Source organism: Rhineura floridana, chromosome 3 (assembly GCF_030035675.1).
Source record: "Rhineura floridana isolate rRhiFlo1 chromosome 3, rRhiFlo1.hap2, whole genome shotgun sequence".
Classification (NCBI taxonomy): domain Eukaryota; kingdom Metazoa; phylum Chordata; class Lepidosauria; order Squamata; family Rhineuridae; genus Rhineura; species Rhineura floridana.
In genome coordinates, this window is record NC_084482.1 from 39,840,130 (window position 1) to 39,855,056 (window position 14,927).

At 43.0% G+C, this 14,927-nt stretch overlaps 1 protein-coding gene across 2 annotated transcripts; it reads left to right on the forward strand.

The window, feature by feature from the left end:
* Positions 1-5,261: 5,261 nt before the first annotated feature.
* LOC133379687 (tubulin alpha-1B chain) lies at positions 5,262-13,355 on the forward strand. 2 transcript variants are annotated; one of them, XM_061615429.1, is made up of 4 exons: positions 5,262-5,408; positions 9,609-9,831; positions 9,934-10,082; positions 12,164-13,355. In XM_061615429.1, the coding sequence occupies exons 1-4, from the start codon at positions 5,406-5,408 to the stop codon at positions 13,142-13,144; spliced, it is 1,356 nt and encodes a 451-aa protein (XP_061471413.1). In that variant the 5' UTR covers positions 5,262-5,405; the 3' UTR covers positions 13,145-13,355. The 2 variants fall into 2 exon arrangements, with proteins under 2 accessions (XP_061471413.1, XP_061471414.1); XM_061615430.1 differs by having other exon boundaries at positions 5,263-5,474.
* Positions 13,356-14,927: the final 1,572 nt, after the last annotated feature.

Consider the following 14,927-nt stretch of genomic DNA (forward strand, 5'->3'; position numbering starts at 1 on the left):
GTTGTCCAAAATTGTTGCTGCCATGTTGTCATGAAGAAGTTGCAAAATATTCACAAATTTATCAGGGCATCCAGTTTTCAGAAGGATGGTCCAGAGGGCGGTTCAATTCACAGTATCAAAGGCCTTAGTCAGATCAATAAATGCCATATATAAAGGTTGATTCTGCTCCTGGCATTTTTCTTGAAGCTGTCGTGCAGTGAAGATCATGTCCACTGTCCCCCTGGAAGGGCGGAAACCATTTTGAGATTCGGGGAGGACATCCTCTGAGATCGGCAGGAGACGATTTGCAAGGATCCTTGCAAGGATTTTACCTATGGTAGCAAGAAAAGAGATACCTTGATAGTTCCCACAATCTATTCTATCACCCTTCTTTAAAACGGGTGATAATTATGGCGTCCCTAAAGTCTTCTGGGATCTCCTCCCTCATCCAGACTTTTTCGATGAGGTTATGAAGTCATGTAAGTTCAGGCCCACCTTCTTTAAACACTTCAGCAGGAATCCCATCAGGTCCACTAGCTTTGTTGTTCTTCATTTGATTGATGGCTTTACTGACTTCATCCAAATTAGGGGATACTGTAAGCTTGTCTCTAGTTTGTTGTAGGATTTGCGATAAGACCTATGTGATGTTCCTGTAGGTTAAGCATCTGTAAATATGGTAAGTGCTGGTCTATTAGGTGATGTATGGTAATTGACTGAGAGAGAAAGGTGGAGTACGTGGGTGAGAAGCTGAAGTATGCTGGATGATGATTGGCTGAGTGGCTGGCTGGCTGAAGGTATAAATGGAGGTTTGTGATGAGGGGGGGAGAAGTTGTTGAGTTGGTTGGAGTGAGGTCGTTTGGTGAGGGTTGGTTGGCAGAGTTCTGAGGGAAGTTTGGATTGGATTTGGCTGATATTTAAAGAGTATATATATATGAACAGAAACATAAAGAGTGACCATATATGAAACCATATGCTTATGAAACATTCCTAAAGTAATCTTGTTATTTCCTGTTGTTAGTAAATAAATACTTATTTGGTTTACCAAAGGCCTGATCCTTGGCTGGGGGAATATACAGACCAGAAGGGAGGGCAAGGTAATTACCAAGGCTGAACAGAAACTGTATCTAATGGTGGCAGCAGTGAAGGGAGATATTGTAACAAGTCAAGTATCCAGAGCAACCCAGAGTTGTATGCTTTATATAAAGATACAAGGGGGTTGGGAACAGCATAGGCACACAGTCACAAAGTCACAAAGTAACAAGCTAAAGAGAGGCTTAGGCAAAGTCTCTGGGAGTATTGGTTACAGGAAGTGACTGGTGGTGCTGCCTAGCAGTGGGATCTAGTGAGATCTGTGCTAGAGCGGAGTGAGAAACCATATAAAGGACGGTCCTGACTGGTGGTGTCCCTGGTGGTGCCTAGTGAAAGGCAGTAGCCACAACCAGGTGGAAACCTGACAGGGAGAACCAGGGAAGAACGTCACAACCTTATCAGCCATGATAGAGTTATGATTAAGGAGGTCATGGCAATGCTCTTTCCAGTGAGTGCAATAGACTCTTTATCCTTAAGAAGTTTGCTATCATCCATTGAACGTAAGGGATTTGTACAGTAATTTGTTGGTCCATAGATGGCCTTTGTGGCATTAAAAAAGCCCCATGCATCATGAGCATCTGCAAAATGTTGGATTTCTTGAGCTTTCTTTATCCACCAGGCATTCTTAAGTTCTCTAGTTCTTCTTTGGACCTCAGCCTTTGCACTGGCATATATTTTTTTTCTTAGCAGCACAGTTAATGTCTTTCTGCCATAACTGGAGGCTTTCCTTTTCTTGTCGATGATATGTTCAATCTCACTATAATTCTCATCAAACCAATCCTGATGTTTCTTAGTTTGGTATCCAATAGTTTGTTCACATGCTGCAATAATGGATGTCTTCAGTTTAATCCAGTGTTCCTTGACATTTTCAGGGAATTCCATCGGTAGATGTTCCTTGAGAGTTGTTTGAAAGCAGGCTTGCTTAATAGGATCTTGAAGGGCATGGATGTTCATTTTATGCCTTGGTTTTCTTACTTGGAGCCTACGTTGAGGAACAATATTAATGGCCATAGTGGATCGAGTTTATCAGTGATCTGTCCAGCAGTCATCGGCACTCGTCATGGCCCTAGTGAGGAGTACATCATGACAATCTCTGTCACGGACAATCCAGGAGATGCCAGTGTTAATGTCTTTCTGCCATATCTGGAAGGCTTTCCTTTTCTTGTCATTGAACAGTGGGAGATTCAGGACAGACAAAAGGAAGTACAGTACGTGTTCACATGGTGCATAGTTAGATTATGGAATTCACTTCATCAAGATATGATGATGACCACCAATTTAGAAGGCTTTATTTGACAAATTCATTAAGGATATGACTGGCTACTAGTCATTATAGCTTTGTGTTACTTCCAATATTGGAAGCAGCATGCCTCTGGATACCAGTTGCTGTGAAACAACAGCAGGAGAATACAATTGCACTCATGTTCTGCTTGTAGGCTTCCCATAGGCATCTAGGCAGCCACTGTTAAAAACAGGATGCTGGACCAGACAGGATTTTTGCGAGAACCAGATTCCAAAAGGGTTCTTTGCATGTCCTTATGTTTTCTAGTTAAAAAGGATCAAAAGAGAAACCACTATAACAAAGAGCAAAGAAGAGGAAAGGCACCATTTTCCTGCAGCATCTCCTACTCAAACTCCAAACCCTGACATTAAGTCCTACAGCCTTAATTGAGCTTACAAAGTCCCTGTCAAGAGCCAGAAGACTTAAATTTGTGATCATATTACCTATAACATGTGATGATGCCAGTATTCCTTTAACATCTGTTTAAACTAGTAAAGTCTGGAGAGGAGTAAGGCACCCTCTCCAAATCCAAAGAACTACAGTTATTTGCCTTCACTGATCCCAAGATCCTTAAGATTTCCCCCCTTATCTAAAGGCAAAAGAGCAGTTCTAGCATGCACAGTATGCACCAAAAAAATGCAAAATTTGAGAGAAGTGTGCAGGCTGCAGCAAGAAGTAGAAAAATGAGTATCACCCCCTTCCTCCTTTCTGCCTATGGTTTGTACTGCTTCTGTCTACTGCTATTTTTAGTGGGGATTTTATGCACAGAAATACCAGAATGCATAATCCAGTTGATTTTGAGGACAGTATTCTTGCCCCTGCCCCTCAGTAAAGGGAGAAACAGCAAAACCGTTTAGGAGCTGAGGATTCTATCTAAACACAGTATGCTCAGTAAAGTGAGCACAAGGAGAGCAGGAATAGAAAGAGGAAAAGATTAAAAGGGATATTCATTAAAGACCAAGCAGTAGGCGGGGTTGCAATATTAGGTGGACATGTTTCATGCAAGAGAGGTATAGGATCTGTATTGTGATAGAATGCACAATGAATAGGGGCAGACACGCCACATGGGTGAGAGAGAGGCCAAGTCTACTCTGTTCTGAATAGGCATACCAAAAATATGGTGCCAGTAAAATGAGTAAGGCAAAGGAAAAGATCGCGTTCCAAAGAGGCGCGGCTTGTTCCCCATCCTTCCTCTCCTCCCCCCCCCCGTTTCACAAAAATGTAAATCAGACTTAATACTTTTGTAATCAACGTAGTACTACCGATAGGAGGCAAATCTCTCTAACTGTTCTCTTTATTCGATCCTTCCTCCAGCCTTAGATGCGGTAGAGGAGCCGTGCGCTTTTGCATCTTTTCACCTTCTGTCCATGGACAAGAATGCCACGTTACATAGTAGAGGAAGTCTCGAATGTTTCGCGGACGGCAGCTCAGAGATATTAGTATCTTCGTTGCTGCCGCAGTTTTCCTCTGCAGGATGAAGCTGCAGTCACACCACTTGACTTCACTTCGCCCCCATTCTGCAGCTCTTGCAATAATTTATGGCACCCGGGACATTCCTCGCTCCTGCTCTGAATTTGGCTCCAAGTCCTCCTATTGTTTTGGAGCCTTTTTTAAATCCTTTGCCACATGATCGTGCTGGGTTTTGTACTTTAAAAAAAATTATATATATCTAGGACAAAGCTTGGGGCTGAGCTTTTCTGATCCTTTTTCATTATACAAGGCTTCTTGATCTATGACGCTACTACAGGTTCCACAAAGGACAAAATAACTTCCAAATGCAATTGTGTAGCCTTTCTCTTCCCTGAATTGCAGGACTGTCTTGTAAATCTTTCAGTAAATTCAGATGCAAGGGGAATGGGGAAGATAAATTGTAGCTCAGCCAGAAAGTATGTGAGTTACTCGAACATCAAATATGTAGAAAAGCCCTTGCAGCTGTCGGCCATTTGTCTTCCATACCCACCCACGCACCCACCCAATTCCAGCAGGATTCAGATCATTCTGACGTCTTGATTTCTAAATACCACAAAAATCTATATTTTGTATCGTGTATTTAAATGCTGTTTTAAACAATGCAATAATGAATTGTTTTAAAGAACTTAAGACCTGCGTAAAAATAGTGAGTAATTGAGGAAAGTGTGTTTTGGGGAAAGTTTGCTAAAGATTTGGCAAAATGCAGTCCCATTTCTTTGATCTCATTTTGAAAGTGTTTTGAATGAGAAAAAAATGTGTACAGGTTTTATCAATGTACGCTTTTGTGCACTCTTGATGCCAACACAATCATACTGAAGGTCTCTTTTTGTGTTTTAGACAGATGGGCTAGAGGTAGACCACACATATATACAGATTATCCAAATGCGCCACTGTCTCCCCAGGAGACAATATGATGTAAATTAATGCGACAGTGGTGCCCGTCGAGTAGTTTATGTCCCTGCATTTTCTCCTACAGAATGACCCTTTGAATTTGCCTCATCATCTGAAAAAGCAAAGAGTACATTATCAACCTTCCTGGTTTCGAAGTTAGACTTGCCCTGTTGAAGGAGGACCGCTCCGTCTACCTAGAGAAGAGAGTTTTTTAAAAAACAAAGTTTTACCCTGTGGTCGGGATGTCTAACCCTTCGTATCAGGCTTTTCGATGCAAGGAATTCAGTTTGGTGTTAGTAGAAGTCTGCCCCCTAAAAGAAGAATTTGCCTTGCTTCCTCGTTAGAAAGGAAGAGTTGAATCAGTTCACCCGCACGCATACCTCCTCTCTCTCAGCAAATCATGGCAAAAAGGGGGTCATTGGTTTCAGCCAATCACCGATTGTGAGCTCACAGATGGACGTACCAGCCTGCCCAATGATAACTGTGCAATAAGATTATTATCCTAAATGCTTGCAAAGCCAGCTTTCCCACCTAGCCCTGAGAGGGGATATAAAAGCAGCGGCGCGGTCGCTTCTTTTCCCATTCTGTTACTTACATCGACTCTTAGCTTGTCGGGAGAAGTAACATCAATCGTATCTATTTCTTTTCCCTTCCTTCTTGCTCCTGTTTCTTACAATCCTTCCACGTCAGCATCATGGTGAGTAGGACAAAGTGAAAGAAGAGAAGCTGGACAAGGACTTTGCAAGACAGAGCAGCTCACAGGGTGGGAATTACACTACCCTCCCCCATGGTCTCCTTATTGTGGTGGTCGGGGAATGGAACGTGATGTGTGTATCAGGGCGCGGAGATGGGAGTAGAGAATCCAAAAGTTGAATGGAGTTCTATGAAACCTAGAAAAGCCACCGTGAAGGTTGGCTGGCTTAAGACGAGAGCGAGAGGGCGAACGAAAGGATGACGAGATCTGGTTTTAAGAGGTGGAGGAGGGTGGAAAGCTTTTGGTTACAGAACTGGCAGTTTTTTTAAAAAAGTGGGGTTGGAGAGCGAGAATCTTTCAGAACTATGCAGCTTTTTAGAATGGCTAGAAAGAGAATGTGATCTGATCTGGAGGCGGGAGAGGAGATGGGAGAGTTCTTGGAGAAATATTGGAGGCGAGCCTCGTTGAAGGGGGATAAAAAGACATCGGAGAGAAAAAGGAGCAATTTTTTTTTTAAAGTGCACTGAAGGAGGTGGTAGGAAAATCAGGTGGCGAGAGCCCGGTCAGTCTGTTTCTGGGAAGGTAACATAGTTGGTGGGTGGGGGGATGGAATTGAGTGGCGCTGAAGGGGGGAGAAAGAATGTTCTAGAAAATGGCGAGGACGGGGTGGTTGCGGAGTGGGCCTGGAAGAGGGCGCTTGAGGAGAAAATGGGGAGGGTGTTATAGAAGGACTGAGGTGCAAATGGATAGGTTTATTTATTGCACTTTATTGCCTTTCCAGATTCTCTCTTCCACCCTGCCCATTTCATCCTCACAACCTTGTGAAGTGCCCTGTAGGGTGACACGTTCTTCCAATGAGCTTCATGGCTGAGAGGGGATTAGAACCTGGCTTTCCCCAGCCCTAATCTGACCCTTTAACCCCCACTAACCCTAGGTTATGTAGGATTGAAACAGTATTGGGAGTGTGTATGTGTGGGGCGTGGTGAAATTTAGGTGTGGAATCACAGGGGGAAGGGAAGGCTCCCCTCTTTGTGGTGGTATGAGCGGGGCAGGGGAGTTTGAAAAGGCGCGTGGAGGCGTATTGACTCCTCCCCGCGCGCCGGCCGTTACATTTTCCCGCGCGGGAAGCTAGAGACGGGGGGGGGGAGGGGTGCTGATTGCCTTGGCCTGGTTAACGGGGTAGTGAGGCGCGCGTTGCGTTCTGCTGCAGCTGAGTATGCAGTATCTGCATATGCCGTCCGACCTCCGCTTATGCGCGCGCGCGCACACACACATATGTACATTGGCACAAAGAACACATGGTTAACCTTTTATCTTCTGCTTACTCCCCCCCCACCTCTTAAAAACGTTGCAGGACTTCACAGTCCATTGGGACTCATAGTAGCTACAGTTTAAGCAGGAACAAAAACCACCCTTGCTGTTTTACATCCTTCCCTTTTACAGGGCTGGACATGCAAAAGCTCTAGTAATGCCCCAGCAGTTAATGTGAGTTGGAAATAAAATAGTCAGTAGGTAAACTGGGTGAAGAGCAGCTTTTCCATGCTGGTAAATCCTACCAAACCCTGCCACTTAATGAAACCCTGGTCAACGCAGACCGCTAAAACAAGAGGCTAGGATGAGCTTTGGGGCTGCACTACAAGAAGCTTAATGGCAGTTAAATTTGGGGTTAATGTACAAGGCATTGCTTAATCCGGTGGCTTAGAACTACTAAAGGCTTAGAACTATGAATATACAAAATGCTCAGTATATGATGACATCTTAGTGCCATCTGTTCAGGGGAAGACTCTTATCAAGGATTGAAAAGAATGTGTTGAGGCAGGTGGCACTCTATAGAATGGGTGAGATTTGTACATGACGAGCACAAGTGGATGTGTGTGGGGGTGGGGGTGCAGAAGGAATGGCATCTGACAGGAATCTAGTTTATCTAGGCTTGAGATAATCCTAGCAACAGGCTGTCAGCAGATGCTCCCCAGAGTAAATGGATGCGGATAGGAGGCTTCCATTTCCTTTGGCTTCTTTCTTTGCTTTGCAGACATGAGAGGCTGATTGCATCTGCTTTGCCTTCTGAGTCAGCTGACAGTTTCCAAGTGGTGTGATTGGTTGGTAGCCATTCCGGGTGCTGTCTGCAGATAGTACAGCTGCAACATTGTACTTAATAGCTTATTCATGATGTTTTTATAAGACCACAGAATTCTCTGTGATTAAGTCTTGGAATTTCATATTTGTTGTTATGTGCCTTCAAGTCGATTACAATTAATGGCTCAGCAACCTCCAATAGCATCTGTCATGAACTGTTCTGGCTTCCTTTATGGAATCAATCCATCTCGTTTGGCCTTCCTCTGTTTCTACTCCATTCTGTTTTCCCCAGTATTATTGCCTTTTCCAGTAAATCATGTCTTCTCGTTATGTGTCCAAAGTATGATAACCTCCGTTTCATCATTTTAGCTTCTAGTGATAGTTCTGGTTTAATTTGTTCTAACACCCAATTATTTGTCCTTTGTGCTATGCACAAAGCTCTCCAACATCATATTTCAAATGAGTTGATTTTTCTCTTATCCACCTTTTTCATCCATACATAGAGATTGGGAATACCATGGTCTGAATGATCCTGACTTTAGTGTTCAGTGATACATCTTTGCATTTGAGGACCTTTTCTAGTTCTCTCATAGCTGCCCTCCCCAGTCCTAGACTTCTTCTGGTTTCTTGACTATTGTCTCCATTTTGGTTAATGACTGTGCAAAGGTATTGATAATCCTTGACAAGTTCAATATTCTCATTGTCAACTTTAAAGTTGCAAAAATCTTCTGTTGTCATTACTTTAGTCTTCTTCACATTCAGCTGTAGTCCTGTTTACCTTCTATCAGCATTCGTTTCAAATCATTACTGCTTTCTGCTAGTACAGTAATATGGTATCGTCTGCATATCTTAAATGATTGATATTTCTCCCTCCAATTTTCACACCTCCTTCATCTCAGTCCAATCCCACTTTCTGTATGATATGTTCTGCATATAGATTAAACAAATAGGGTGATAAAATACACCCCTGTCTCACACCCTTTCTGTTTCGGAACCAGTTGGTTTCTCCATATTCTGTCCTTACCGTAGTCTTTTGTCCACAGTATAGATTGTGCATCAGGACAATCAGATGCTGTGCCCCCCCCATTTCTTTTAAAGTATTTCATAGCTTTTCATGATCTACACAATCAAAGGCTTTGCTGTAATCTATAAAGCACAGGGTGATTTAATGAAAGCCAATGTTAAAGATGCATTTTTCAAGGTAACCAAGGGCCATGAATTGAGTTATAGCTGTGCCTTGCAAGCAATCTTAACTGGAGCACAATAGTGTTTCTATTACTGTAAATCAATGCACTTTCTCTTTGGCCCAGTATATTAACCATAGTGTTTCCTTTATAAAAGTCTAAGGGACCAAATAACCTTTAGTGCAAACACCTGTAGAAAAATTTGGAAACAATAAGAACAATGGTGTAGTGGTTAGAGTGTTGGACTAGGGACCTGGGAGACCAGGGTTCAAATCCCCGCTTGGCTTTGAAGCTCACTGGATGACCTTGGGCCAGTCACTGTCTCTCAGCCTGACCTATCTCACAAGGTTGTTGTGATAATAAAATTGGAGGTACGAATCATGTTCGTACACCACCTTAAGCTCCTTGGAGGAAAGGTGGGATATAAATTAAATAGGACAGCTACACAATACATGCAGTTTCTAATTTGTTCAATAAACTGTTTATGAAGGGAAATGCTTAATGATTCTTTATTTAGAACTGCTTGGGGCAATTTTTCTACTACAGCTCATCTAAGCTTTATCACATTTCTCATAAAACAGTTACCCCAACACGTTTTGGGAATCATATCTGTTGTACAGCTGCTCCTTTTACTCTGATGCAATCAGAGAACTACACACAAAAGGGCCTTTTCATTGGTGGCTCATGTGGGAAACTCACTACTGAGGTGTGTCTGGCCTCATTCCTCTATAGTTTTAGATGGTTGGTTAAAATGCTTTTTTTGTGTGTGTGGATGGTTGGGGAAAGGAGAGGCCTGTTTGCTACTACTGCTATAAGTGATTGTTATACAAGTGATTTGTAATGTGTTGTATACCATCCTGTGGCTTGTGCGAAAGGTGGTATACAAATAATAAGCAAAACAAAGTGATTAAATTTGTTAATCAAATATTTCTCCTTGCTGCAGCGTGAGTGCATCTCCATCCACGTTGGCCAAGCCGGTGTCCAGATTGGCAATGCCTGCTGGGAACTATACTGCCTTGAACATGGCATACAGCCTGACGGGCAGATGCCCAGTGACAAGACCATCGGAGGAGGAGATGATTCTTTCAACACATTCTTCAGTGAGACGGGAGCTGGCAAGCATGTCCCCAGGGCTGTCTTTGTAGACTTGGAGCCAACTGTGATCGGTGAGCAAACAAGCCTCTTCTAATAGCTTTCTAACTCTTCTATGTGCTTGTATACAGGAGGGACACAAGATGTCTTAATGCTTGGATTTTTTCTCTCCACAGATGAGGTGCGCACCGGAACTTACCGCCAGCTCTTCCATCCTGAGCAGCTCATCACTGGCAAGGAAGATGCTGCTAACAACTATGCCAGGGGCCACTACACCATTGGCAAAGAGATCATTGACTTGGTCCTTGACAGGATCAGGAAGCTGGTAAATAATTTCAGATTGGTTTGAATGTGGTCCTGGGATGACATTAGCAGGATAAGATATCTGAGGTCATCAGCATGGTGAGTCTCCTGAAAACAAAAACCCTTCTATGTGAGGGTTCAGAAGCAGATTATTTCTAGAGTTGAAGATACAGAAGGGTAGTGTATGTGTGGCCTGCAAACCAGTGATGAAAGATCATGGATGAATGAGCAATTCAATACTAATGGATTAATCATACTCTGGTAAGATGTGAGGAATCTTTTCCATGTGGCTCACCTGATGTGGGCTTGAGTTATCTCCTTTGAAATGAGGCCTTGTCTTTAAACATCAGCTATAAAACAGCAACTGTTTAATATGGGCTGCACATGAAGATTGATCTTAAATGTAACCTATATATAGCAGTGGCCTGCTACTAGATCTGTATAATGTGGAGATGCTCCTCAGTAGTTGTCCTTGGGAATGTTAGGGCTGGTATAGAGCACTTAAAGGTCTACACATAAACACAAGCAGTAACCAGCACCGTAATGTTGCAGCAACAGCAGAGGGTGAGCTCTTCGACATTTGTTAGCCCCTGATAAATAGATACATTGCTCTGTCCTGCCCGTTTGAACCCAGAAAACACTTGCATGGAAGGGCAATGTATAGGGGAGTAGTGGAAGAGCTAAGAGTGCACAAAATTTTAGCAGTGCTAATAGACACCTGCAACAAATGTTGCACTTTGTCTCTCACACAGCCTGTTGCTTTTCTCCCTCAATTGTCATCTCCTACTCCATTTCTAGCTCCTGTTTCCTCACTCTGCTGCACCTCCCATTTAATTCCTCTTCAATGTGTTGCCACTGATTCTGCTACTTAGCTCCTCTCTGCTTTTGCTCTTAACTCTCTTGTGTCCTGTCTCTGTGCTTTCCTCCCTGCTTTTCCCAGCACTGCTTGCTTTCTCCTTCCTATAGACACATAGCCAAGAGCCAGCACGTTAGTTTTTGAAAGACTGTTACATAATCTTAGTTCTAAACAGAGTTTACACATGTGAGGAGCATGAGACATGTGCAGTAGTTTTTCTAACACTTTGGGTGATATTTTTGCACTTTTCTGGGGGGTGGGTCTTTAAGTTCTTTAGCTCTTTAAGTTAAACTTACCTCTGAGTGTTCCCCTAGTGTGCTAGAACCTCATTTTTATTTAATAATCTTACTTACCTCCCCTTGCATTGAGACAGGTCAGCCAAATTCTGATGAGCTGGAGGCTTCCTCCAAATCTAGAGCATCAGAGAAAAGGGAATGACCCCCTTCCCAGATGCAAATTCATCTAAAGACTGGGATTTGTCTTATTTATTATTATTTGTTAGATTTATATCGTGTCCTCCCTCCCAGTAGGAGCCCAGGGTGGCAGGATTTTTGGAGCTATAATTGGGTTTGTGGAGGCTTGAAAGTGGAACCATAACAAGCCTCTGCACATTTTAGCTATCCAAACTCCTAGATCCATCCTGGTTGATCTACCTTGGAAAAACCCTGACCTTTGCCAAGTAATGGCCATCTACAGACTGAGACTTTTTCCATGGCAAACATTTTTAAACCATCTGCCATGTGAGATGAAAGGGATGAAGGAAAAATCAATTAAAATTCCTAGATGTCTCATGTCATTTGTGGTACGCTTTTGGAAATCTGATCAGGAAAAGCAGCTGGTCTAACTGCAAGTGCATCAGGGCGTTTTGAGTAGATAAATGCACAGTGTTAGCCAGTCAGATGGTCTTGATGTAAAGAGGTTCTTCTTTTCAGGGCTGTGATAGTATTTTTTTTTTTAAGCATCCTTTCAAAGCTGTTGTGTGTACATTGGCATAAGGTACCCAGACATACTTAACTACAACAGTTAGAGTCTGATGTAAGCCAATCCCTGTTGAAGAGATCAGTGTCCTAGAATGGTAATAATTACTCAGTAAGGCCCAAAGTCATTTTCGTTGCTGAATGCTCATCCTTTCTGTAAACGTGAGCGATAAGTCTTTTCAGCAAAGGTGTGAAAAGCTTTGCTTGAGACAAGAGTATTCAGAATCTTTAAAAACTCTGTACTAAACATTGTGTAATTCTTTCCAACAGGCTGACCAGTGCACAGGTCTCCAGGGCTTCCTGGTCTTCCACAGCTTTGGTGGAGGCACTGGCTCTGGTTTTACTTCCTTGCTGATGGAGCGTCTGTCTGTTGACTATGGCAAGAAGTCCAAGCTAGAGTTCTCCATCTACCCAGCTCCTCAGGTCTCCACAGCTGTAGTCGAGCCCTACAATTCCATCCTGACCACCCACACCACCCTGGAGCACTCCGACTGCGCCTTCATGGTAGACAATGAGGCCATCTATGACATTTGCCGCAGGAACTTGGACATTGAGCGCCCCACTTATACCAACCTCAACCGCCTCATCAGCCAGATTGTGTCCTCCATCACAGCATCCCTGCGATTTGATGGTGCCCTGAATGTAGATCTGACAGAATTCCAGACCAATTTGGTGCCCTATCCCCGTATCCATTTCCCTCTGGCCACCTACGCCCCAGTCATCTCTGCTGAGAAAGCTTACCATGAACAGCTTTCTGTAGCAGAGATCACCAATGCTTGCTTTGAGCCAGCCAACCAGATGGTGAAATGTGACCCTCGTCATGGTAAATATATGGCCTGCTGCCTGTTATACCGTGGGGATGTTGTTCCCAAAGATGTCAATGCTGCTATTGCCACCATCAAGACCAAACGTAGCATCCAGTTTGTAGACTGGTGCCCCACTGGTTTCAAGGTTGGTATCAACTACCAGCCCCCCACCGTGGTCCCTGGAGGTGACCTGGCCAAAGTGCAGCGTGCAGTCTGCATGCTGAGCAACACCACAGCCATTGCTGAGGCCTGGGCTCGCCTGGACCACAAGTTTGACCTGATGTATGCCAAGCGTGCCTTTGTCCACTGGTACGTTGGGGAAGGGATGGAGGAAGGAGAGTTTTCGGAGGCTCGGGAGGACATGGCTGCCCTAGAGAAGGATTATGAAGAAGTGGGTGTGGATTCCGTTGAAGGAGAAGGGGAGGAGGAAGGAGAGGAATATTAAACCTGCTCCCCTACATCTCTGCTGCATGGCTCATCTCTGTTTTTTTTTCAGCTTAACACACTTAGCTTACTTGTTAACTGGGGCAGTGTTAACTATGAAGAAGTGCAGCAGTCTTCACTAGGATGTCTTGCCATTCCACTATGTGATCATGTCAATTTTCCATGTCTTTTAAACGTATCGCCATGTCTGTGAAATAAAGGCTTTAAAAAGATCTTGTGCATATGTATCATTCAAAAGTCAACATTCTCTTAACACAGGGTTATTCTGTACTAGCCAAAGGCACTGAAATGCTAGTTCTTACGTACAATGCTATTCAGTATTGTCACTGTCCTTAGAAAATGCTAGGAGAGAAAATCTCTTAACTGATTCTCATAGCTAATACTGATTATGTGAAATAGGTCACTTTACATTTTATATAGCTTATTTACTGTTTCTTCAATGTCTGGATTAAGGTTTTTATCTTAAACGTGCACAGTATTATTATTTAGACCTCTTGTTACAGAGGTCTCCAAACAACTTACAGCATATCTAAAAACAAACACATAATATTGACAATTTATACAAAACCATGCAATTTATAAAAAACAATACAGTAACGCCCACCCACCCCATAGCTGTAGTGGTAGCACACTAACAGCAAAAATAATGTCTATCAGAAACCTGGGGGAAAATGTTTTATGCTATCTGAGGTAACCTTTTAGGGTCCCTTCCAAAGTGGCTTCCAGCATATTAAGAACCACAATAATATTAATCACAGACAACATTCAACTTAAGTATAAGTAGTAAATTTAATTATTATAAACTACAATAGGACCATTTGTACAACAGCCTATAAATAATTTAAGAGAAAGCAGTCTTTAGGTCTTGCTATTTAGTTCTGAAAGCTTGATTAACATTTTTAAAGGAAACAAAATGTTTAGCTTAACATTGGGTTGCATCCAGTCAAGTCCTGTTCATGCAAGGAATTCTATTGCACAACAGAACATCTCCCCCTTTGTGCCCTCAGCCCAATTTGTGGGTTCTCCCAATCCTCCAGAGAAGGTTTGTGGGGGGACATGAGAGAGGGGGAAAGTTCTGTGGCACAAGTGGAAGTCCTTGTTTGAACCGGACAGCTTTGTTGGATATAACCTATTGGATATAACCTTGTCTACTTCCTCTGTGCTATGACCCCCAGCTGATACACAGTGCCTTGCAAAAGTAATCAGACCCCTGACCAATGCTCTCATATTACTGAATTACAAATGGTACATGGTAATTTTGTTCTGTATGATCATTTTGAAACAAACTCAAAATTGATTATTGTAAGGTGACATTGAATTTATGTTGGAAAACGTTAAGTGAGAGATAATATAATGCAAATGCATAGATTAGGAAAAGGGGTACAAAATATTATCCGAGTGTTTGGATATCCCATTGAGCACAGTTGGATCAATAATGGGGAAGTGGAAGCTGCATCATACCACCCAAGCACTGCCAAGAAAAAGCCGTCCCTCAAAACTCAGCGCTCAAACGAGACTTATGAGAGAAGCCACAGAGGCCAACAATCACTCTGAAGGAGCTACAGAGTTCAGTGGCTGGGAGTGGAATAATGGTGCACCAGCCAACCATACCAAGAGTTCTGCATAACACCGGCCTGTAAGGGAGGGTTGCAAGAAAGAAGCTTTTCTTCAAACAGTACCATCTGAAAGCATGTCTGGAGTTTGCCAGAAAGCATGAGAGTGCCCCAGCTGCGATGTGAGAAAAAGTTTTGTGGTCAGATGAAACCAAGATAAGAGCTTTCTGG

Bases quoted from the DNA above. Each gene is read 5' to 3' on its own strand.
- LOC133379687 (XM_061615429.1), top strand. The intron at 9,832-9,933 runs GTGAGCAAACAA...TTCTCTCCACAG, and splicing joins CTTGGAGCCAACTGTGATCG to ATGAGGTGCGCACCGGAACT. The intron at 10,083-12,163 runs GTAAATAATTTC...TCTTTCCAACAG, and splicing joins TTGACAGGATCAGGAAGCTG to GCTGACCAGTGCACAGGTCT.